The sequence below is a fragment of the Choloepus didactylus genome, chromosome 1 (assembly GCF_015220235.1).
Source record: "Choloepus didactylus isolate mChoDid1 chromosome 1, mChoDid1.pri, whole genome shotgun sequence".
Taxonomy (NCBI): Eukaryota; Metazoa; Chordata; class Mammalia; order Pilosa; family Megalonychidae; genus Choloepus; species Choloepus didactylus.
In genome coordinates, this window is record NC_051307.1 from 190120523 (window position 1) to 190146975 (window position 26453).

A 26453-nucleotide genomic window follows, 5' to 3' on the forward strand; every position below is an offset into this window, starting at 1 on the left:
CTATCACCCAAGGAGGGGTGGGTATTAAAAGGTAGATGCCCCAGCTTTCTCACTCATTGGTGGTAAGTTCCCCAATCCCTCGTGGGATGTCCTGAGATCCACCTCCCAGACAAAGTACTTTCACCCCAATATTTGTCCCATAATGTGCTTTTGGAGGAACCCAGACAACGGGCACGTGAGGGAGCCAGTCTTCAGTTCCAGAAAAGTACGTCTCAGACAATATCCCTCAAATAGCACTGGCATTTTACAGATTATTTTTCTTGAAGGCAGAGAGTGTGAGGCAGGTCATCTGTAGGGTGCTGACATTATGTTTCCTAGGGGGGTGGGCTCAGTGATTTAGAACAGTGCTTTGCAAACTTCAGTACCTCACAGATCGCGTGAAGATCTTGTTAAACCAGATTTCTGATTCAGCAGGTCTGGGGTGGGGCCCGAGCTCCTGCATTTCTAGCAAGATTCCAGAGGACCGTGCTGCTGCTGGTTCAAGGACCACACTTTTAGTAGCAAGGCCCTTGGCAAACCAGTTTTGAGTGGGCCGGAGGATATGCAGGTTTGTCATTGGGATGGAACGCTTCATGGGTAAATTTCTAATATCAAGATTCCTGGCCAAGATTTCAGTAAGTAGCAGAGCCCTTTCAAACACTTGACTCCTCCATAACCTTCTACCCAAACAGCGCTCCTGAATTGTTTTTACACCATGATGTTAAATTCTTTCCTATCATTTAAGGAGAGGTCCCCACTTTGTTGAGTGTAGGGCAGAGGACAAGAGTTACAAAAATCAAAATAATTTGATTTGTGATTCATTTCAACCTTGGAATTCTTAGTTTGTTGACCAAGAATTTGCAGGCTCTGAGAAGTACTTTTTTTTTTAATCTAAGAATAGAAACCGTTTTTTGAAAATCTTGGAGTAGTTCATTTGCCTTCATATAATAGGAAGAAAAACTTCTTGATTGAAAAAGCAAATACTTTACTTCTTAAGCCTTAGAAGGACTGGCCCCCTGGTCTTTTAACTTTGTGCTTTTTAGAGAAGGCTGGTTTATTTAGTGATTTATTTGTTTGTTTAGATTCTCAAGTTCATATTCTGTGGTCCTAAAAGAGGCAATCACCAGCATTTGGGGAAATGTTTCTATTGTCTTCTTTTGGGGGAAATATAAAGATTAGCTCTGAATAGGGTCAATTTAATGTGCCAAGGAGGGACACCTTACAGGAACAAGACAGCTTATGCAAGCCATTTCTAATGGTATTGATTTCAAAAAATATATCTGAGGATTGTTTGAGAGGAGACCATCTATGTCCACTTTGATAAGATACTTGCTCCTTATTCCAGTTGATCCCCTCAGGGGTCCGGAGTACTCTGCAAATTCTAACACTCAGCCTGGGAGGGGAAATTTGTTTCCCTTAGGCCAAAGCCAGATGACTATTGCCTTAACATTTGCGTGGTTTAGCTGCGCTCCATGGCACATGTGTTCTGGATATAGATCCTTCTTGCTTCACCCTTTTAAGGCTGGAAAGAACAAACCCAGAATAGGCTGGGTATTGGTTTCCAAATGAGGGTATTGTTGAAGTTTCAAGAAAGTACCTTGCTTTGCAGTGACTTCCTTGGCACATTCCTCCACATCGCCCTCAGTGTGGGTGACCACGTGAGGCTCCCTCAGACTGTTCATTTGCCAACTACCACCTGGCAGAAGGGCTGTGTCCTCAGCCCAGCCCTGCCAGGCCTTTAGCCCACTTGGAATCTGTGCTAGGGTCACCATATGCCCTGGGTTCCTTAAAGCCTGCTTTGAGTGCATCATTTTTCCCTGTTTTACAATCTTCTGGTCTATGCTCAATTTCCATGGATTCTTTGGAGCTGGGGGCAGGGTGGAAAAGGGGCCTTATCTACTATTTGTTTGGTGTTATCCAACCCTGGCTTCCTCTGAACCATTTTTATACTACAGTTAAAAAACATTCCCAAAAATATGAATCAGGTTGTATTACTCACCTGCCAAGAATCCTCTAGTGCATTCCCTAGAATCAGGTCCAAACTCCTTTTTATGACCTGCAGGGCCCTGCACAACCAGCTCTCAGCTCTCGTACATCTGCCTTTCATTTTCCACATCCCTTGGTTCGTTCCTTGACTCACCTGCCCTTCCCCACCACAGGGATTTCCCATATGCTGTTTCTTCTGCCTGGAACACTTGTCACCCTCCTCTTCATGTCCTTAGTCCTCCTCATCACACAGGTTGCAGCTAAATGCTACCTCCTCAAAGACCCTTCCTCGATCACCTGAATCAGGTGCCAAGCTGTTTGCTTCCTTCATAGCACTTCTCGAAATCTGTAACTATTTTTAAACAGTTTTATTGAGATATAATTCACATACCATACAATTGCCCATTTAAAGTGTACAATTCAAGAGTTGTACAACCATCGCCACAATCAGTTTTAGAATATTTTCAGTACCCCAAAAGTAACCCTGTACTCACTGTTGTACTTCTAATCTCCCTTCCATTTTATGGCATTACCACATTTTGTTAATTCATTTATCAGATGATGGGACATTTGGGTTGTTTGCACTTTTTGGCTGTTGTGAATAATGCTGCTATGAACATTTGTGTACAGTTTTGTGTGGACATATGTTTTAATTTTGCTTGAATATATATACCTAGGAGTGGAATTGCTGGATCATGAAGTAACTCTGTGTTTAAATGTTTGAGGAATTGCCAGACTGTTTTCCTAAGCAGCTGCACCATTTTGCGTTCCCACCAGCAGTGTACCAGTGTTTCTATTTCTCCACGTCCTCCTCGACACTTGTTAATATCTGTCACCCTAGTGGCTGTGAAGTGATATCTCATTGTGGTTTTCATTTGTATTTCCCTGATGAGTAAAGAAGTTGAGCATCTCTTCATGTGCTTATTGGTCATTTGCATATCTCTTTTTGGGAACTGTCTATTTGGATCCCTTGCCCATTTTTAAAATTGGGTTATTTGTCTTTTTATTATTAAGTTGTAAGAGTTCTTTATATATTCTAGATACAGGTGCATTATAGACATATGATTTGCAAAAATTTTCTCCCATTCTGTGGGTTGTCTTTCCATCGTTTTGACAGTATTCAAAGAAGCACCCAAAATTTTAATTTTTATGAAGTCCAATATGTCTACTTTTTATTTTGTTGCATCTGTAATTATTTTAACTTTCCTTTTGCATCATTTTGCATTTTTGCCAAGTCCCCCATGGACAACACATGCTGTAAAGGCAGGGGCTGTGTTCACTGTTGCAGCCCAAACACCAAGAGCAGGGTCTAGTTTGTGTGTGTTTGGGGGGGGGGGGAGTCAGTAAATATTCCCTGAATGAGTTAACGAGTAAACAAAATGTATTCCTCCTTGACTCACAAAGCAGCATTCTGGTTGTGATTTGCCTCACCTCCTTGGCCTCTAGGGCACGAATTCTCCAGCCCTGCTAATGTGAGTACCACATTGTACAGTGCAGCTGTGTCACTCATTGCTAATTAGCACATGAGTCTTCTGATTTCATTGTCGTCCAATGATCAGAGGATGGACGCTCTCCTGCACAAGTGGACCTTCTGCCCATAGCATGTTGTTCAAAAGCCAGCTTCACAAGCTCATTACCACAAAGGAAAGTCCAAACTTGTATGTAATGGTGCCTAAGAGTCTCCCCCTGAGTACCTCTTTGTTGCTCAGATGTGGCCCTCTCTCTCTCTAACTGAGCCACCTCGACAGGTGAACTCGCTGCCCTCCCCCCTACATGGGACCCGACTCCCAGGGGTGTAAATCTCCCTGGCAACGCAGAGTATGACTCCAGGGATGAATGTGGACCCAGCATCATGGGACTGAGAGTATCTTCTTGACCAAAAAGGGGATGCAAAATGAGACGAAATAGTTTCAGTGGCTGAGAGATTCCAAATGGAGTCGAGAGGTCACTCTGGTGGACATTCTTATGCACTACTATATAGATAACCCCTCTTAGGCTTTAATGTGTTGGAATAGCTAGAAGTAAATACCTGAAACTACCAAACTCCAACCCAGCAGTCTGGACTCTTGAAGACGATTATATAATAATGTAGATTACAGGGGGTGACAGTGTGATTGTGAAGACCTTGTGGATTACACCCCCTTTATCTAGTGTATGGATGAGTGGAGGAATGGGGATAAAAACTAAAGGACAAATGGGGTGGGATGGGGGGACAATTTGGGTGTTCTTTTTTCACTTTTATTTTTTATTCTTGTTCTGGTTCTTTCTGATGTAAGGAAAATGTTCAGAGATAGATTGTGGTGATGAACGCATAACTATGTTATCATACTGTGGACAGTGGATTGTGTATCATGGATGATTGTATGGTGTGTGAATGTATTTCAATAAAACTGAATTTAATTGAAAAAAAAAAAAAAGCCAGCTTCACAGGAAGCAGCAGGAGGCAGAGAATTGCTAGACTCTGGCACATGTAATAGTGTGATGAGAGCTTGTCGCCAATTTACAAGGTGTCCAAATGATCAAGTCTTTTCCCATGCCCATGTGTACTCAGAGCATTATATGGTCTTCTGTAGGGAGATACACAGGTGGGTTGGGCCGGGAGAAGGAAGTTAACGTTTAGGGAAACCATGCAGCGGAGCATTTAAGAACACAGGCTATGGGGAGGGGTCAACCCAGCTCACATCCTGGTGCGATCATTTGCTGGCTGCGAAACCTTGGACAGGTGAGTTAACGTCTTCATGTTCTAGTTTTCCCTTTGTAAAATGGGTATATAAGAAGAAAAGCCACTGCAAAGAGTTCTTAGATGAAACAGATGTTAAACACTACCTGACAGATAGTTAGCCGTTTCTATGTATGGAGGGGCCCCAAACTTCACACCCATCACCCTGGCAGTCCAGCGACAGTCCTAGAAGGCAGGTCTTATTTCTCCATTTTACAGACAAGAAAATGAAGGCTGGTAGAAAGGATAATTGATTTACCTGGAGATGTCAAGATGCTGCATACCTGAGCCAGTTATCGAAGTAGGGATGCTAATACTCAAGCTTGGGTGCTTTTTATGCTGCAAGCCCATGTAATTTTCTTCTTGGGTAGGTATTTCATGGGCCGTGTCCCAAAGGATTCCTTTCTGGGAATAGGATGGTTATTTCTGGTGAGCCTCAGGCTGACACATCGTTGTGGAGCCAATAAAGTATTTTCTGGGAATAAACTCTCTTTCTGTTAATTGCTGGGCCAGGTTATTGGGAACTCCTGCTCACCTCTGACTCCTCAGTTGGTTAGAGAATTCTGGATAAAATGATCCCCAAATCTACCTGAACTATGTATTAAGAAACTGAGCTAACATGGGAAGAAGAAAGGGGGTCTTAGATGAGCAGCAAACTGCTAGACTGACGGACAGACATGGAGAGCACACTAAGCAACGAAACAGCATTTTCTCTGTATTACCAAATCAGAAGGTCACTCGATATCCAGTAAACCTGAATCCCAATTAACCAATCAAGCTTATGTTAAGTGCCCACAAAATCTCGGGCTCTGAAGAAGTGGTTCTCCAGTTTGACTCTGTATCACCCATACAGCACTGCTCAGCCTGAGGTAACTCTTCCTGAGTCATCTTCAGTTTCACAAGCACATGTGGGAGCTAGAAAAAGAGAAGTCACACTTCAAGCTTGACCTTGGCCTCGCAGATTTTCTGTTCCCAAAGAGCTCTGCATTGGTGGTCAAAGAAAGCACTACTTCAGAATCAAATTCAAATGCTTGTGCATTTGGGAGGAAAGAACCGAAGTCCAGAGACTTGCTCACGTCATTATCTGATTCTTCCTGCCAACCACCACATGTTACAAGCAGGACCGGGGCTTGGCTTCACCAGCCACGTTCCCAGGGCCAGGACTGCCGAGGGATGTCTGGAAAACAGAAGGACTTTGCCAAGGCAATCACCGCCCATGCCAGGCAGACCAGCAAATGAATTTCTTCTTGCAGTCCCTTCATCCAAATCCCCCACGAGCCAAAACCCATTCATTTAATAGATGCAAACTCAGTAGCTACTAAGTGCCAGGCTTGGCCAGGCACTGAGAATACAGACGTATGCAGACCAGATGTGCTTTTCATTGTTTTGTTTTAAAAAAAAAAAAAGTTAATTGATATTTTCCTGATCCTAAGAGTGATGTGTGCTGGTAGAAAATTTAGAAAATTCAGACTGAACCACCTATAATCTCCAGGGAGAAACCCTGACAGCATTTTATAGTCTTGGAGGCCCTTGTTAGCCAAGGAAAATTGAGACTGGGAAAATGGCCAGTTATGTGAATCTTTTTTTAAAAAAGGTTCCTAATTTCATAGTAAAAATGTTTTCAAACATTTTGATTAGGACTTTACTAGAAAAGTGAAACTAAAAATTATGAAAACAAGTTTATTGTATCCTACATTTAACAGAACTTATATTGTAATTACATTGTCAAAGATATCTTAGACCCAAGACAGAAGCTTATTTGCTCTATTGGTGTCAGTCGGAATCTTTTAAAATAGCAGTGCATGCATTTCTGTTAGTTTCTTCTCTTGGTCTTTTTTATTCAAATCCTTATCTTCTGAAGCATCTTAATGTGTTATCTAGAAGAATTTTGACTCCTTCAACAGTTAACTGATCTAACTCGGCCAGATGCAGATTTATCAGTGATTCAAGAAGTTTTCCGACATCACTTTCTTTGATTTCATGAAAGCCTGCATCTTTTGCAGCAAAGTTTAAGTTTCTCTCTGCATTGTATTTGAATCAAATAATCTGGTGTCTACACCTTCTGGCAACTGGGGACAATGGATAGACAGTTTGTTCACTAGTCCTCTCTCTCAGTCAGCTGAGAGTCTAACAGTCATAAGCCTTGCAAAAATGCTAAAGTTAAATGCTCTCAGCCAAAGTTAGTGTAAGCAAGGATTGGGACACAGAAGGAACCCAAGCAAAAGAGAAGTGTCGTTTCTGGGATTCTTCCCAAATACCTCCTGCTGGGGGCCACATGCCTGACAGAGGGGGTGATATGCAACTCCCACCAAGGCACTAGCCATAGGCACGCGGCCTAGAACCAGGGTCCGCTTAGTTTGGCCCCAACTCCCCAGTGCTCATTTTTTAAAGCTCTGCTGGGTCTTGCCATGACTACCAAGGGAGGTCATCATTCCAGAATGGCCCTGGTTATGCCCTGGGCACAGTTTGAAACCTGGAGAACAAAGGAGGGGCTGACATCACTTCGTCGCTTTTAGGTGAAGTGCTCCTGTGACAGGCAGCTATGTGGATTTTGTAAACTGCAGTTAGGGAGGAAGTTCTCTCTTCCTTAATATGGATTCAGACAAGATTGGTTAGCATGTGAGCGTTCCCCTTGTTTCCCTTCCTGGTCTGTTTCCCTCTCCCCGCCTGGCAACAAATGCATAGCAGTTTCTGGGGGCCACCAATGCTGGAAGCCTTATTTATAGAGTGTTTTCTTAGGGCAGCTTCCCCAGAAGCAGAACTTCAGATGGGGATACTCATGCAAGGGATTTATTGGGGAAATTACCCTTGGTAGAAGAGGACTGGGGGAGCCGGATGGAGCGGAGGAAGAAGTAAAGCAAGAATGTGGTCTCAGGCAGATTCTTCTTCAGCGTGGTCCCACAGGGATCTCTGGAGCATGAATTGCACCTCTGAGTTGTCCCACCTTGAGACAGAGGGGGTGGCTTGATACCCATGTCCATCATCGGCTGCAGAATGCTGGAGTGGGGTGCAGGCATTGTAACCACTCAGAGTAAGTGGCTTCTATTCAGCTGGGAGTTGTTGCACTGGTCCAGCAAAGGGGTTCTGCGTGGAACACCAACACCATCTACACAGGGTCTTGTAGTGTTTGCCAGAGCTCGTGTTCTGATGTGCCTTTTGACCTCCCTGAAAATCACTGCTTTGGTAGGCGAGAGGGTGTTCCCATTTGCTAAAGCTGTTGGAAAGCAATATTCCAGAAATGGGTTGGCTTTGAACAATGGGAATTTATTAGCTTACAAGTTACAACTCTAAGGCCTTGAAAATGTCCAAATTGAGGCATCAACAGGAGGATACCTTCTCTGAAGAAATGCTGCTGGCATCTGGGACACCTCTAATGTGGAAAGGCACATGGCTGGCGGCTGCTGGTCCTTTTCTCTTGGGTTTCATTGCTTCCAGCTTCTTGCTTCAGTGGCTTCCTCTCTCAGCTTCTATGGGTGTTTCTTTGTCTCTCAGCTTCTCTGGGGCTTCTCTGAGCTCTCTGGGCTCTCTCTGTCTTTTATCCTCTCATAAAGGACTCCAGTAAAAGGATTAAGACCTACCACATCTCAATTGAAATAACCTAACCAAAAGGTCCTACCCACAGGAGTGGATTGAAAGAACATGGCCTTTTCCAGGGTACATAGTAGCTCCAAACCACCAGAGTGGTATAGAATTAAAGACTTTTGGTCAAGGCGACTGTGGTGGTTTAGAGCTATATACCCCAGAAAAACATGTTCTTAAACTTAATCCATTCTTTTGGGTGTAAACCCATTGTAAGTAAGACCTTTTGATGAGGCTGCTTCAGTTGAGGTGTGACCCAACTGAATCAAGATGAGACTTAATCCTATTCCTGGAGTCCTTTATAAGCAGAATGAAATTCATATAGAAAGCGAGAAAGCCAGGGGAAGCAAGAAAGTGAAGGTCATCGAAATCAGGAAGAGAGGGAGGAGTCCAAGAGAGGCTGCCATGTGCATTTGTACAGCGCCATGTGACAGAGGAGCCCAGGACCAAGGATCACCGGCAGCCAGCCCCAGAACACCAGTCTTCAAGAAGAAAGCATTGCCTTGATTTGGACTTTTTCCTAACTGAGCTAATAAATTCCAATTGTTTAAGCCAATCCATTGCATGGTATTTGCTTCAGCAGCCAAGGAAACTAAAACAGCATCTTTAATAGTGCTAGGAGAGTTGTATTGGTGCTGATTCGCAGCAGAAGGGTGATCTGTGACATCCCTTCTTGTTATATCTTCCAGGAGCACATGAGTCATGAGCCGAATGCTTAGCGCTCCGTTCCTAGAGATCGTTTGTGTCTTTGGGTTTCACTCTTTTTGCTTATCCTCACCAAGATCCAACAACAATTTTGAAATTTTCATTTGAGTAGAATGAAATAAAGATTTGGAACAATGAAATAAAAGCTGATTTAAATGTTATTTTCAAGTATTTCTGACTTAACAAAAAATAAGAGAATTCTGCAGTTTTTCATTTATCAAAGGTAGTGTTAGTACAAAGGTAAGTTTGTACTTGGTTTGTACCAAGTTCCACAGTAAGTTTTTGAAGACCAAGTCATTCCTTAGAAGAACTTAAGATGTCCTTATGGTAAAGAATCTTTACTTCAAGGATAGGTAGACTGTTGACTTAAACCAAAAACCTCTCTCCTGATTTGAAAGGGACTCCCAGTGAGGCAGTGGTGTAACTTTTACATACGTTGAGACACTCTTGAGAGTAATTGCACCAGGATGACAGAAATGAACCAGGACTGTCCCAGGGAATCTGAGAGCTAAAGTCACGCCGGACTTGGCCTCATTGCCTCTGATAACCATGGACTGATCAGCTAGGATTCAGAGTAGCTTCTTCTTGGGCTGATGGTGGGCATTGGTTTTAGGAAGGGGTCCCCACAGTGAATCATTAGTATCATTTGCTGTGACATGCAGGTCTTGAAGTAGCATTCAAGAAGTTATTCTCTGGCTTTTCTTATTGAAATTGTTAGCATATGTCCTCCAGGTTCCAAGAGCAGCCCCTCACACTTCCATCACATTGCCATGTAAATGCCTGGTTCTCTGCTGGGAGGTCTCCACCTTTTAAGCCATGAGCTTTCGAAGACAGGACTAACGTCTTCAGACCTTTGTCCTCAGTGCCAAACATGGCATGTCATATGACCCAGCGCTAGCCTTCATTGAACAGATGCTTAGGGTCCATTCTGAATCCTGTGCCTTTTCCATGTGTGTATGTAAATTTGTCACTCGTGAGTATGTTGGGGGCAAAATGGATGAACTTTTGCTCATTCTTGGAGGGAGGAGTGAAGAAAGGTGTTCCTGAGATTGGAAAGTGCTTAAGCAAAGGTCTGGAAATGGGCAGAGTACGGGTAGAATGTAGTGTGTGTGTGCAGTTGGGCTGGGGGTGGGGGGAGGGCAAAAACCAGAAAATTATGGGATGGAATGGATGCCAGGATTAGGAATTTGAACTTTTATTCATTCATTCACCCATTCATTCATTCATTCTGTTTACAGTGGGGAGAGGCATGTGTTAAGAAGTTTCCTCAGGCAGCCTCTAGAATTGACTGAAAAGGAAAGTTCTTAACAGTAGCTCTCAAACATCATTGCACAGCAGAATCCCTTATTTTATCATTTATCATTTATTGGAAATGCTCATTCCAGTTCCATGCCCTCAGAGTCTAATTTTGGATACCTAGGATGGAACCCAAGAATCTGCATTTTTAAAGATGCTCCCAAGGTGATTCTAATGCAGAATCTCCAGCACCCCAGGAATGCCCTTCACTTACCCTCCCTGGTTACTATCTTGACCTCTAACCCCATAGACTAATTATTTGTCTTTAGTCATTTCTATTTTTCACATGTTTGATAATGTTCATGATATATTAGTATAGTAATATATGCATACAATTTATAAGTAAATAGATACATTGTGATTGGTGCTAACATATATTTTACTGATAGGATGCAAAATAAAACTTATCATTCCACTTGTCAGGAGGAATGGAAATATTGGTCTGAGCTGAGATACACATGTTGGAAATTGGAGGAAGAAGCATGGGAGGCATTTCAGAGCAGCTGGAATCCACACAAGTTGGTTCCTTTGGACTACCATCTTATCTTGTGTTCATTTCCTCCAGAAGTTCTGGTGGGCAGGGAAAGGAGAAAGACTTAGTTAGCCAAGTCTGGGCCCAAATTCTTTCTGGCTTTGTCCCCAGCAACTGACTGACCTTGGGGACATCACATGAGCTTTCTGAATGTCAGTTTCCTGTTCCTGGCACAGGGTAGACACTCAGCAAGTACTAGTTCTTCTGTTCTGTACCTTCTCCTCCAGAATCTGCAAACATTTATTTTAGTTTCCTAGCTGCTAAAACAAATACCATGCAATGGGTTGGCTTAAACAATGGGAATTAATTGGCTCATGGTTTTGAGGCTAGAAGACAAAAATCAAGGTGTCATCAAGACATCATCAAGCAATACCTTCTTCCAGAAGACTGTGGCTTTCTGGGGCTGGCTGCCAGCAATCCTTGGTCCTTAGCTTCTCTGTCACATGGGAATGCACATGGCAACTTCTCCTGGCTTCTCTGAGTTCCACTGACTTCCAGCTTCTTCTAGTGGCTTTCTTTCTATCTGTCTGAATTTCATTCTGCTTATAAGGCCTCCAGGAATAGGATTAAGACCTATCCTGACTCAGCTGGACCACACCTTAACTGAAGTAACCTCATGAAGTGTCTTATTTACAATGGGTTCACACCCACAGGAATGGATAAAGAACATGGCTGGAGTACATAATTCCAAGCCATCACATATACTACCTCCTCTTTTTTTAAAAAAAAATTTTAATTCAATTTTATTGAGATATCTTCACATGCCATACAGTCATCCATGGTGTACAATCAACTGTTCACAGTGCCATCAAATAGTTGTGTGTTCATCACCACAATCAATTTTTGAACATTTTCATTACTCCAAAAAAATAAAAATAAGATTAAAAATTAAAGTAAAAAAGAACACCCAAAACATCCTATTCCCCCTCTTACTCATTTAATTTTTGTCCCCATTTTTCTACTCATCTGTCCATGCACTGGATACAGGGAGTGGGAGCAATCACATGGTCACACCGTGTAAGCACTATAGTAATACAATTGTCTTCAGGAATCAATGCTACTGGGTTGCAGTTCAACAGTTTTAGGTATTTCCTTCTAGCTATTCCAATACACTAAAAACTAAAAAGGAATATCTATATAGCACATAAGAATAACCTCCAGAATGACCTCACAACTCCATTTGAAATCTCTCAGCCAGTAAAACTTGATTTTGTTTCATTTCTCTTCCCTCTTTTGTCAAGAAAGCTTTCTCAATCCTGCAATGCTGGGTCCAGGCTCATCCTTGGGAGTAAATTGCCAGGGAAATTTACACCCCCGGGAGTCATGTCCTAGGGGGAGGGTAGTGAGTTTATTTGCAGAGTTGTCTGAGAGAGGCTACATTTGGGTAAAAAAAAGATTCTCAGGGGGTAACTATTAGGCACAGTTATAAGTAGGCTTAGCCTCTCTTTGCAATAACAAGATTCATAAGGGTAGCCCCAAGATTGAGGGCTTAGCCTTCTAAATTGGTAGTCCCCAATGCTTGTGAGAATATCAGTAATTCCTCACATGGGGAAGTTTAATATTTCTATATTTTCTCCCAGTCCCTCAAGTGGGCTTTGCAAATACATTTGTATTCTCTGCCCAAATTACTCTGGTATGTATCGGGCTTGCATACTAACCTGTACAAACCAACCAGATCTCACTCCCTATTCAAAGTTCCATGTAATAATGGTGTTTGTATCAACAGCATACATGTTAATTTATATAGTACACTACAGAAAATACAGATTTTGCAGCAAATAACCATCTCTTCCTTTGGTCTCACACAGAAGTCGAAGTTTTAAAACACAGTCAATATCATCCTTTTCTCTTCAGTCTGATTTACCTTATTCCTGACCAAATCATTTTGTTCATATCTCTAATTGAAGTCTGATCTCTTTTTCAGACTCTTTAACATTTGCTGTATGGCATAATACTGACATTCATAGCTGTCTAACTCTGGCTCTGAGTCTCAGGTGTCACACAGATATCCAAAGTTCCAGGGAGCAACCAGGTTATACACAAAGAACTCAGCATCTCACAATTTAGAAATAACCATTACAACTCAGGAATAGATATGACTGCTGTAAGAGCTTACAATCTAGAAACCTTTACCATAAGCCTTCCCCTGATAACCTATGTTCTCAGATTCTGTTCTCCAAGTTTGCACATTATAGTTAGTCCATATTAGTGAGGCGCTATAATGTTTGTCTTTCATTTCTGGTTTATTTCACTCAACATAGTGTCCTCAAGGTCCATTCACCTAGTTGCATACCTCATAACTTCATTCCTTCTTGCTACTGCTCAATATAACATTGAGGATAGTATGTTGACTGTCTCCTCTTGAAAGTCTATATTTGGCTTTAGGGACTAAAGAGAGGTCCTGTGAGTTACCAAGAGTTACCAAGAGCTTTTCTCTGATAGTAGTTGTAAATGATGTGTCCTGTGGAAAGATAGCAGCTGCTCCCAGTGGCTTCTCTCTCCTGTTTTTTTTCATACCGTGGCTACACTTGGAAATCTCTCTTTAATCCTGGCACCCCTCTGCCCCAACCCGCACCCTTGGAAGACTTGCAGATGGGCAGCTCAGCCCTGGCTTTCAGGTTATCCAAAGAAAACTTCTCCTTCCCTTAGTGTGATTTTCTTTGAGTTGGTCTTCCCTAAACTAGTGAGATCGTGAAGTGCAGGATTAGAGTGTGGGCTTAGGAGAAATGGGCCAGAATGACTATGTGGGTTTCTTTTAATCCAAACCTTAGTAGCCTTCCAGCTCCCACGTGGTCCAGCCCCGTTCACCAGGAGAGCACCAGAATTCGGAGCCAAAGCTTTTGTAAAGAATGAAAGTAGTTTTGCTGAACATTGTCCTCTGCACCTGTCTTCCCAGGGAACCCCTGCAAAGGGTGGGCGGCCAGAGGACTGGGGACACAGCCTGGCCAGAGGACTCCTTAGCCCATCACAGCTCTCGGCCCTAAAGAAGGACTGTGTCTGCCAAAGTCTCCATTTGCTTTGCTACAGCCACTTCCACACTGAGTGTCCTGTGCAGCCAGCCCATCTGTTGGTGCCTTTCTCTTTCAGGAGGAGATGGGCATTTCCTGTGAGCTTCTGGAAACGGACTTTCTCAAATGCAGTGTGGGATTTCCTTTCATGAGGTCAAAGTCAAAGGTAAGAGGCAGAGATGGGGCACTTCCTTGGCAGCAGTCCCCCAGCCCTTCCCATCAGCCACAGCCTCACCCGAGGTTGCCTTCCACCCGCTGCCTCCCACAGAAGCCTACCTGGGGATTGGGGTTTCCTGTCCACGGCAGTATGTACCCCAGAGTCTTCTCTCACAGAGGCCATGGTCGCCTGCTCCCTCTCTTTAGTCCACATGGCCTACCCCAAATGTGAGAGACACACCATGTGCTTTGATCGTTGGCAAGCAGTATCTGGTTGGCCTTCCCAAGATGTCTTTTTCTGGGACATTCCATTCTCCTTCCAGTCCCTGAGGCAATGTGGGAGAAGACGTGGGCTAGGCTAGGGGCCTGCAGTCCTGACTCTCACTCTCCTGGGCATTCACAATTTTCTGAAGAAGCCTTTGAAAATTCTCACGACATAAATAATTGTATTCTACTTCATTGAAAAAAGAGAAGAAGAAGAAATTGCAGTTGCTCTGATGTACAGGAGCCAGATTTTCTGAACTTAAACAATAACAGGGTAATGGAAAATCTAGATATTTATGGAGCATTTTAGTGTGTGCCAACAGTATATGGAGATGCAAAATGTAGATGTGATTTTTGGAGGCAATGCTAGAATCTAAAAGACCAGGTCTGCCTTTCAAAATGGAAGCTACCTTCCCTGCTGTGAATTGAAGGGAATTTCATGCTCCTTTGTCAACTTTTCCAGCCCTCCCCTCAAAAAAAAAAAAAAAAGAAAGAAAGAAAGAAAACTTAATCCTTCTCTTCTGCCCAAGTTATAGAATCAGATCACTTTAATCTCAAAGGTTTTTTGGTCCCAGTACATAATTGCTTTTTTGTAAATCGATTGTGAGAATGTTCTAGTAAGAAAGAAGGCTTGTTCCTTTCTTGGCCCCATTGGAGCTACGGTGGCTCTCATGTCCATGATTCCTCAGCCTTTTCTGGATCTGTTTCTCATCCTGTGCACATTCACACTCTGCTCCAGGAAAATGGCTGCCCTCAGCAGACAGATTACCAATAGCTGGCAGAGAAGAGGCCAAGTCCCATTAGACTCTGGTGAGTGGAGGTGGGGTGACACAGGAAGGCTGAACCCTGGACCTCATGGCCTGTAGTGACAGCCATGGCCCTGCCACATGCAAAGTTAATTGAAAGATTTTGAATAACAAAACAGATTGAATCGAAAACCTTTCACAGTTGCCATTTCATTGTAAAGTACAACCTGCATCACAAATCAGACCTAAAGTGTCCTGCTCTCTCTGGTAGGGCATTAAATTTTGTCAAAATTCGTTAACTCTCAAAATAGCTGTAGAGCTAACAGAAGTATAAAGGTCAGAATAGGGCCTTTACACCCATCCTTCAAATTTTTCCCAGCCAAATGGCACCACTGCCTTCCTCCCACATTCAGATATTAAGTTAGTTAGACTAAACCCAGGACAGGGGTGATTTTCTGGAGAAAGCCCAGGAAGTTACCTAGCAGGGGCAGGCGTTTCCTCTTTCTTCGGCCTGGCTTGAACTCCCCTGTCCTTCAGACCCTACAGATTTCAGGCTTCAGACTGCCTGCGAAGCCTCAAGCCCACACTTGCGGCTCACTTTGGTTGACAGTATGTTTCTGTCTCTCACCACCAGAACCACCTCCCCGACCCCATTTCTGACCTTTTGTTTTCCCAGGCCTTTGTCTCCGGTTTTGGCATCTCACCCTAATCTTTTGCTTCTCACTTCATTTTGATCTTTGGTGTATTTAATTCAGATGGCTTGCCCAATTCTGACTCTTTGACTTCCGCTTCCTTTATGTCCTCCAGCCCTGCTTCCTGCTCTGTCTCCATATCCCACCCTTTATAGACTGACAAGTCCCACTGCCAAAGAAATTTCTGTCTAGAAAGGAATTCCAAAGTCCATTCAGGATAGTCCGTTACTTTCAGGTAGTATTCAATTCAGCCCAATTCAGTGGTGCCAAATTAGATCATTGCCTAGAATTAGTCATGATGGCATTCAACAATTTGGATATTAAATAAGCCATAGGCTCTGGAGCTTGATGGAATTTAAAAATCATTTTGTCCAATCCCCTCTTTTTATTGAAATGCACAAAGGGTAAGTGTCTTGGCCAAGATCACAGGATCAGTCTGTGGTAGACCCTGGTTCTGTTAACCCCTAGACAAAAGTTCCTCTCATATTCTCACACACGCCTGGCATGTGTATCATATTTTATCAGCATGGTGAAAACAATTTGCTTAGAGCAGTGTTCCCCAAATCACAGGATGTTCACCACTGAGGGCACCTGAGAAGATTTTCGGTGACGCATTAAATTTATTTAGGTGATCACGGACATGGAACCAAACAACATTGACTCTAACAGTAAGAAAGTAAATCTTTCAACACTCTTTCAGTCCTAACCATTTGCAGGAGAAAGTGTCTAATAGTGTTAGCATGTTAGATGTCTTTAACACCCCATCACTTTTTAATTTCCCTTTTTAACAAAGATAGAGTGGACCTTATGCTCAGAGCCCTCAACAGGCAACAGATTCCAGCATTGCTTTGTTTTTGTTATACTGTTTAATGACAACTTTCTCTTGATGGCAAGTGATCCTAGATTCCCATCTATGGCAGTGATACGGAATTTCCTTTTAAAATAATCTTCAAAGAGTAAGGCCATAAAAATACAAACTAAATTATATTACAAATGGTATGATATGCATATATGGCAAAAATTGGGAAAATTATATGCTAGTGAAATACAGGAAGCCGTAGTTTGCATACAAATGTATCACTTCCTAAAGAGAAGCTCGTTGTCTGGAAAGCACAGAGTGCCTCCTGCCAGAATGTGCTTTAGGCTTGGTTTTACTGTTAGATCTGTGTTCTGGCCTGACTATCAGAAAGATAGACTTAAAAGGTAAAGCCTGTCATGCAAATGAGCATTCAGAGGTAATAAACTGCAGAAGATTGTAGCAAACACAAATTAAATTTGGAATGCTTGCTGGTGCCAAACTTCACTTTCTTTTTCCCTAGTATGAATTCAGTGTGATCTTTGATACAAGCCACCTGTCTGGGGAAGAGGAAGTTCTTAGATTCAACATTACTGCACAGAGGTAAGGGGAATTTATTTTTTTAAGATGAAAGATTTATGGGACCAGGAAAGGACATGTGATGGTCATGATTTGAGGATCCCGGGATGCTGAGAAGGAAGGAAAAAATTATTCAGTGATGAAGCCCTGACCCAGCAGGTAGTTAGCTTTTTCTGCTTGCATAAACCACCGCTTCAGACTGAGCTGGGAGGGACTAGGTATCGTCCTGTTGTCCTAGAGGAGAGACAGGCTCAGAGAGGTGAAGACTCCTGTCCAAGTTCACATGGTTAGTTAGTTCCTGCTTTGCAGTCTGTTTTCCAAATTGGACACATGTCCTCCGTGGTTGTTGGACAGGTCGCTGCTTCTCACGGATGTGCGGAGCATCCCTGGGTGGATGGGGTTGAGGGGAGGTAACTGCAGCCTGAGGGCCCAGCCAAGCCTGTCAGCAGAGGCTCCTTGAGAGAGGGCTTGTCCTGACTGCCGAGTGGATGGATAACCAGGGAAGGGGACAGTGCAGCAGACACTTCTCCCTTCAGGAGAGTGCACCTGTCCAAATCCAATTTGGCTGTAAGTGCCCGGGAAGGCCGTTGGGGAGTTATACGAGATACCTCCTCATGCCAGAATCCATGAGCACCTGGAAGCAACACCTAGGTAGCCCTTGTCTGACAGCTGTGATGGAGGGAGAGACATTTAGCTGGGCGAATAGGAAGACACTTTGATAAGGTGGTGTATGGATACCCAAGGTAACCTTTTTGTTTAAACGTTATTGGGAAGTAATTTCAAACTTAACAGAAACATTACAGGAATAGTGCAAGGGGCTCCCATATACCCTTTACCCAGATTCACCCAATGTCAACATTTTGCCCCAGCAGCTTTATCGTTTGCTCTCATTCTATATATAATTTATTTTCTTAATCATTTGAAAGTTGCAGGCATTGTGCCCTTTCACCCATAAATACCTCACTGTGCATTTCCTAAGAGCGAGGCCGTTCTCTTAAATAACCACAGTATCAAATTTGGAGATTTAACATTGACATAATACTATTATCTAACCTACAGTCCATGTTCCGATTTTGCTAGTTGTTCCAATCGTGTCTTTTTAGCCACTTTTCCCCCAGTGCAGGATCCAATTCAGGATTTTTCATTGCATTCAGTTATCATGTCTCTATAGTCTGCTTTGATCTCCAAGCCAACCTTTAATGCTGCAAGACCTGCTCCCAGAGATGGTCAGGAGATTGGAACCAAAGATCCTAAGGTCAGGGTCAAGGCAAGATCCACAGAAAAGGGCAAGAATCCAAAATGAGGGACTGCATGGCTAGTAGATGCTGAGAAGTGGAAGGCCAGAAACTGGGTGAGCAAGCAATGAGACCAGGGACTGAAAGTCAACCAAAGAAAGGCATATCATGGAGCCATAGGTGACACGTGGTCTAGAACCTGAAGTCCTACAGGATCTGGGTCACAGAGTGAGGCAAAAGGGCTGAGCTTTGTGATTCTAAAGCCTCCTTCCCACATGCTCTCCTCTGAAATGAGATGCTCAACCCAACTGTTTCTACAAGGAGGATAATGCCATTGGGAACTGAGAAAGAGCTCCTAATTCCACTCTTCCAGACTCCAGAGGAGACTTCTCAGACTTAGCAGAGGCAATGTGATGTGCAGGGAAACAGCGGCGCTGGATCAGCTGCACAGCTGATGCCCAGACAGAGCTTGGAGTCATGCTTTGGACCATTCCTTTCAATTCTGTGCACGTTCATCAAGTGGTTGCTGAGCTGGGGCTGAGAGGGAACAGGGATAGTGAGACAGAGGCCATGATCTCAAGGTTTCAGTCAAGAAACAGAGGCCAAGACACAGCTTACTACAGGGTTGAAGAGTGGAACTAGCCCAGGACAGGCACACTTCATTCATTCGTCCCACAGACATTTTATTTCAGCATTTACTATAAGCCAGGCACTGTGTTAGGTGCTGGGAGATAGAGCAGCGACTAAAGTAGACAAAATCCCTACCCTCAGGGAACTAGCATGCTAGTGACAGATAATGAACAAATATGTAACATGAATCTGTAATGCCAGGGGGGGAGATGGAGGTGAAGCTGATTCATCCAGCAAGCGTGGCGTGCTCACTGACAATCAAGGCAACTTCATTTTGTCCCTCACTCTCTTTAAGTCCTTTTGGTAGGGTTAGTTTTTTTGTTTTGGTTTGTTTTGGTTTGTTGTGCCCTTGGAATAAACCGAGGACAGTCCTGTACATTCTCAGTTCACACTTAGAAATACGAAGTCCCACTTCCCCTTCAGGTCACAAAGTGCATTCACACATCCATCCTTAAAGTGTCTCATCCCAGGAAATAAAACTCTGAACCTGATTGAAAGCTAAGGCTTCCTCCCCTCTGCCAGTATTAGCTGCTGCAGGAAGGAAGCCTGCCTCGTGGGAACGACCCTGCTTTCCTCCAATAGTGCTTCTGCTGGTCCTCCCTCATTTTCCTGAGAGCAGTTTCTGACCCCACCAGGCCCAGATCAGCGTTGTGAGAGGTAATAAGTGAAACAGGAACAGCCACTGTTGTGCTGGGCGGGTCAGAGCCAACTCCCTTTGGAGAACCACCTCCCCCTGCTGCAGCCTCTCACCGGCCTTCCCTCCGCTTACTCATCCTGAGCCTCTAGGCAGCCAGAGCCACCTTCAGCTTCTGCAGCTGACTCTGCCCTCCGGGACAGAACGGAAGGCGATCTGAGCTGTGCTGGCTCTCCTACTCGGGTTGTCATCTTGCACAGGGACATGCAAAACACTCAACGGTGTTCTGACAGCCTCTGGGAATGCAGGTGATGGCTCTGGGGTCACCTCTCTGTCACTCTACTGGCCCCCAAGGGAAAGCCAGCAGCCCCCTCTCCTTATAGTTCCTGGGCATGAATCAGACTGTTCTGATCAAGGCCCCATCAAAACTTCTTTCCCAAAGCTTAACTTACAAGGCAGATACCCTCTCCTCCAGTCCAAACCATTTTCTCTAAAAATCCTCCTTTCTCGACTCTGATATATTCCTTGATGTTTCAGCCTGGATTTTGCCACCAAATATAGTAAATCCAGGTCTAGTGCTTTCCTTTGAATTTTGGCGTCTGTTATAAGCCTTGGCCAAAACTTGTCTTTTAACACCCTGTTACAACCATGCTATGATTTTTGAATTTTCACAAAAACACCAGTTACCCAAAGGAAAGACTAAGATTCTTCCCAAGTCCTAAATCTTTCAATGCCATCCATGGCTGGTTCTTGACTCTCACTAAGGGCTTTGCTCTCGGGGCTCCAGGCTCCAGCTTACTGCCCAGCGTTGGGTATACCACCAGGTCAGGCCCCTGATGGTGGAGAACAGTGGGATGCAGACTGAAAGCGGCTTTCTTTTGTCTCCCACTGTGCTTTAATTTGTTTTCATTTGACGCCTTTCTCGGCCCCAACATTATTTAAACTTCATATAATTGAAGATTTATTTTTCCTTGGGAATCAATATGAAGCCAGAGGGATAACATTTTCAGAGTCCCCCAATCTACAAACACACTAACACATTTTTTGCTTTTAATGCTGCTCTGTTTTTCCGGCATTCTCTCTAATATTGCAGAGAATGTTCTCTCTCCTAAAAACAACAACACAGTGCTTCATGGTGGTTGTTTGACCTTCTTTACTGTGTCATCGTATCCAACTTCCATTCCAAAGCTGATGAATTTCAGGCCTGTTGTGCAGCATTAGTTGGGCTTAATGAACATGTGGGTGGCATTGCTATCGGATATCCGAAGTAGATGTGAATAATAGCACTGGATGTTAAAATACCACCCAGTAATCCCCACAGCCTTCCAGTGAAATGCAGCTCCCACTGCAAGGGCAGCCCTGACACTGGGTAATAGCAAATAAACTCAGATTAAAATTGAATGGGCTGGCCAGCTTTGAAATGATCCAAGGTTTGAGTATTTTATACTCACACTATTTTCAAGATCACGTAATTCATGGTCACATAAAACATGACTGTTTTATGTGAACATGAACACATATTCGTGTTCATGAGAAAGGAACATAGCATTGAGACTTCATTCCTGTAGAAAGGATCTAGAAGGGCTTTACTGGGAAGGTGGCATTCAAACAGAGCCTTATATGGAGAGTCTGTTTTCAGGCTGAAGAACTTAGACACGGCAGTGAAAATGTACAGGCTACAACCTGCTCTGTTATACCCCGTAGGCAGTAGGCATTGGAATGAATTGGGGATTCATGAGCCATCTTGGAGGGAGAGTGGAAAACATGCAAGAGCAGTGGAAGATGAAGCTGAAAGAAGAGAGGTAGCCTTAGAAAGTCTGGACTAGGTTCCAAAGGCAGGGGGAAGCCAATGAAAGTTTTTGGAGAGGAGGTTGTCATAGAGCAAGAGGTTGTTGAATTTAATAAGGGCAGGCTGATACCTATTCACACCTGAAAATTCTCATCCTCCTGCTGTTTTCTAAATCCAAAGAAAACTCACCATTGTTGGGCAGATTCATTAGCAAGTTCTCCTGGTCCCACAACACCCGCGGCAGTAGATGCTCTTTGTCATTAGCACTGGGCAGGAAACATGACAAAAGGTGGGAAATCTAGCTGCCTGCCAACCCCATTCAGGGCCAGTCAGAATTGTCAGAGAGGAAGGGGAGCCATCAGCACGATGGTGGGAGCTTCATATCCCATATCCGTGGACCAGTGGTTCTCTAATCTTAGGTGCGCATTGCAATCAACTGGGACGCTTAACGGATAATGATGCCTGTTCCCACCTCCCAGAGATTCTGATTTAATTGGGCAGGAGTGAGACCTGAGCCCTGAGATTGTTAAAAAGGCTTGCCAAGTTATTCTGGTGAGCAACAAAAGTCAAGAACCACTCTCTGTCATGCCTTATTCTGTGCTGGGCATTTTCTCTCCATAAACAACTATTAAGTGCTTACTATTTTCAGTCACAGGGCTAAGTGCTGGGCACATAAACAAATGCAATAACTTACCAAATTCAAGAAAATCCTCTTATGTAAATTAATATGGCTACACACCGTGAGGGAACACCTAATATTTGTAGCTTAAATAAATCAGAATCTTCTAGTTCCTTGAATCCCAAAAGTTAAAGAAGCCATATGATCTGTTAAACATGTAGCAGAACACTGCAGGCACTTGTATCTTTCCAGGCTTTGGTGAAAATCTGGTCTTTCTGCTCCAGAGGGCATCTCCTGCACTTGACTCCCTCCTATAATGGAAAAATCCTTAAAGCTCATTATCTTGAAAGCCACAGTTAAAATATCAATCATTCTTTCTTCCTGTCACCACCCTTTGAAGGCCGCTTGCCTACTTGTGGATTTAGGAGGACATAAAACTGAGACTAACCAGTTTTTCAAGAACTCTCCTTTCAGCAGCCATCCAGCCTGGCTTTGCAGTCCACAGGAAAGCCTGCCAACTCATGAGCTTGCAGAATGGCCGGGAGCCTTTTGATGTTTGGCCTCTTTATCTCTGCTTTTCAGCTGAGCTCATTCTGGAGCAGTCGCCCAATGACAGATGAGGCAGTTGGGCCTGAGCTGCCAGCGGCCACAGGTGGCCTGACAACTGGAAGGGCCAGGGGTGGTCTTCCATCAGGAACTGATTACTCAGACCTGGCAGGATGCTGGGGGTGGGGAAGGGAGCAGGCCGGGGTGGTGCCACCCCATGAATGGGGCAGTGGCCTCTGGTTTGTACAGACCGGGACCTGTGGCTTTCATTGCCCCTGGGAAAGGAAGGGCAAGGAAGTTATGCTGTGTGGGCACCTGATCCTGCTGCTTCTGCAAACTGTGGCTGCCCTGTGGGTGACTGACTGATGTCTCTCAAGGTGCAGAAGACAGATGAGGAGCCAGGGGCTGTGAGTGTGGCCGGTGGGGGTCAGAGTCACGGAGCACCATTGTCTCAGAACAATAGGAGAGAGGAGATGGGCATGCTTAGTTCAGCACTTGCTGGGTGGAGAGGAAGGCAGTGGGGTGGGGCTTGGAAGGGGCAGAGGGAGGACACAGAACAGACTGGAGCTCAGCACATGTTCAAGGGATAGTGTGATGAGGAATGGTCTGGAATTAGCCTTGCCCAAACTTGGCTTTTGGCTGGGATCCCATGTTCGCTCTGTATGGTAGGCTCGACAGTAAGTGCTGGGTTCAGCGACTGGCACCAACCAATCTGCCAGGTCTCTTCCCAAGTGAGATGCTTCCCTGGAATAATAATCACAATTCAGATTTGAAATTTAATAAAATATTAAAATAAAGGGAAACCAGGTCTTCTCTCTGTTCGCCACCTTCTCTTTCTCCCCTCCCCCATCTGGTATCAGGGACTGAGCTAAGTTGGAATCTCAGCTCTGTCCAGCTTCCAGTAGGACCTTGGGACGGTTACCTAACCTGTCTTAGCTGCTCCTTAACCATCATAGGGGGGTGACCGCCCTGGAGTTACTCTGAGGACTCAGTGAGAATGCCATGAAATGCCCAGCGCAATGCCTGGCACATAGCAGCCAGTCAGCCACAGCAGCTCCCTTGCATTCACCTTTCCAGAATGACCTCACAAAGTCCCCATTCTGTGCTTTCTCACCCCAAGGATGGCACCTGTGTGTACCCGTGCTGTAACCTAAAGAGCTATGTACTATAGCGAGAGCTTCTAGGATATGCCTCAAGTCAGGGTTGGCCAGGACCTCTCTCCTGGGCTTGACTCTCTGTGGATCACGGGTGATGTCTTGGGGTGGGAAATCACTGCCAAGGTCCAGAAACACCTTCCTGGCTAGAGTGTCCTAACCTCACTGGTCCATTTAGTCCTGGAACAATCATCTATAGCAGTAGCACATGCTGTCGGTGACCCACCCACAGCCCCTCGGCTCTCACCTTTCCCCCACACTGACTGGACTGTTCCCAACCCTCAGCACCTGCTCTCTGCCTGAAGGGGTCTCTGGCTGGATCCCACTCACCTGGGTGCACAGGGCGGGGCAGACGTGCTGGAGAGTTAATATCCCCACTCCACCCCACCCCTACCCCCCACCCCCTGCCGACAGCAATCTGGGGTTAGTGGCTAGAGGATCAGCTCTTGTGCCCTCAGCAGGATCACTCTGAAGTGTGTGCTCTGCAGTTCCTCCCAGAGCTCCTCAGAGGGACCGAGCCCCAGTTGTCCATAGCATTAACCTCCTGGAAGACATGCCTTCATTTTCTTCTTCCCCTTCTCTGCCTCACTTCTTCCCTCCCCTATTGCTGTTTCCTGGGATCACCGCCCAAATAAACCACATGCACTGACATCTCTGCAAGTGGAGCACAAATTTAGATGTCAGAGTGCCTGCTGTGGTTGTGCAGGGACCAAAAATGGTACTGGGGATAAATAGGGGGCAGAGTGTACCCTTGAAGAATGTAGAAATTCAGCTCTAATACTGAGCAAAGCCCAAGGTTGGACAGCCAGTGTTTGCCAGCATTCATACCTCTTTTCCCACACAGCGGCAATGTGGAACGCAGTGAATCCCTGCATGACAACACCCTCCTGCTGATGGTGCCACTGATGCACGAAGTGGACACGTTCATCACTGGGTGAGTATCCCATTCGGGGTTACCAAGACTCAGGGCTGCCCTGCAGTGGAAAGCTGTGCTTTCCTTGTATTCACATGTGTAGCCAGCAATCAGTGGCCCTACCACCTCCACTTCTTAGCTTGGAAAAGCAGATTGAAGCTTTAGCCATAGTGACTTGCACCCTCTTCCTTCCTTGTTTTCTCCCCTTCCCCAGATACTCACCCACCTGGTAGGTAACAGGAGAAGTTTGATGACAAGTTCAAGACCCCTAATTCTTTGAACATTCTGAACACCTTTGTATGCATACATTCCCAGCCCCCACCCCTCCATGATGCCGTATGGTAGCCGGCATGGTTCCTGGGATTAAAATCTCAGCCAAAAGCTGCTGTGCCAGAAGTTATAGCCACATGTGCCTCAAAACCGTGGCTCATGGAGGGTTTGACTTTCTGATTGGCATTTCTATTAACCCCTTCTGCAGAGTCAGAGATAGCTCTACATAATGTCTGTAATGGTCTGGGGCAGGAAGAGAATGCATGCGATGGTCAAACCATCTTCCCAGGTGAAGTCCATGACCCCACAGTGCTGCTGGCATTGTTGGAAAGCAGAGCTGCAGCCTGCAGGGACCCTAAACAACCAGTGTCGTTTTTCGCCCAAGACCAGGCCTGTAAAAATGAAAATTCAGTTCCTGTTTCTGGCTTCAGAAAACAGAGCACATACCTCTTTGACAGTGGAAAAAGGATTTGCACAATTAGTTTAGATCAAATGAGGACCCATTGAACCCTTGCCCCAAAGGCAAGCTGGACTTTCTGGAGGTTCATAGTTTTTCATTTTTCAGTTTTCAAGTGCTTCTGGGTCCCTGCCTTGGCTAGAAGTGGAAATGTGAACACACCGAAGGAAGAATATGCTGTATCCCTGAGTAGCTTGCACTCTGCTGGGAGTCAGTGAAAGGAGCCCCGCCCTCCTGTTCCTGAGTTCTTTGCATTTTTCATCACCTTCTGCAGACATGAGGCACTGGTGGAATATATTTGCAAATTAGCATATATTTGCCTCTGTTCACGGCTCTATTTTTAACAGTACAGTTTATTTACTTGTCTCATCAGAGGCACAGAGAAAGTCAGCCCTGAACCAAGCCCTGTCCTTGGGGACAAAGGAGCAAACACCCTTCTGCTTCATCATGTTGTCAGGCCTTAGGACACCCTGTTGGGAGGTGTTAACAGCCCCAAATGAAGCCGTCAGTTAAACAAACCAGTCAACCTCTGATCTCCCCAGGAACTCCAAACTCAGGGAGAGTTTAAATGAGCCAATGAACCAGTTCTCGGCACTTGATAATGCTGGAATCCAGTACATGTCTAAAATAATACACTTAAAATAAAAATAAATGAATTGCTGTCTTTAGACTTGGTACTAAAAACCTTGCATTGTTGTGTTTAGCCAAGTGGGTACTTTCTAGAGTCTCATCTAAAATCATTTATTTGCCTGGGGGTCTGAGTGAGGCTGAGCTTTGCCTTTTCTCTTGGGGTGCGTTCATATGGGCAGTTTTGAAAGCATTGCTACAAACTAACTGATCTTGAATTCTTAACCATCTCTTACGAAGCCACTATTTGAAATTTGAAGAAACATCTTGACAAACTGACTCATCTTTTAAGTAACTAATTTCTAGTAATCTTGGGAGTCTGACAAATTAAAATTAAAGACTTTTTCCTCATGGATTTGTCACATAATGGGATTTAGGATGCCAAATATATAATTCATTTCCATTTATTTCTTAAAGTTGACATAATCTTCCTTCATCCAGAAAATTTTTTTCAAATGACAAACCAGAAATTGTATCATTGCATACAGCAGTTTTTTAAAAAACTGGAATATTGTGGTCGTCCTCATTTTAGAAATGTAATC

General features: G+C 44.4%; 1 protein-coding gene across 1 annotated transcript in view; it reads left to right on the plus strand.

Moving 5' to 3' along the window:
- ITGA9 (integrin subunit alpha 9) overlaps positions 1-26453 on the plus strand; it is a 398613-nt gene that overhangs the window by 287477 nt on the left and 84683 nt on the right. The window contains exons 19-21 of the mRNA XM_037847329.1: positions 13884-13970; positions 16982-17061; positions 24489-24578. Of these exons, the coding sequence (XP_037703257.1) occupies positions 13884-13970; positions 16982-17061; positions 24489-24578 (257 nt within the window). The remainder of the gene's footprint in view (positions 1-13883; positions 13971-16981; positions 17062-24488; positions 24579-26453) is intronic.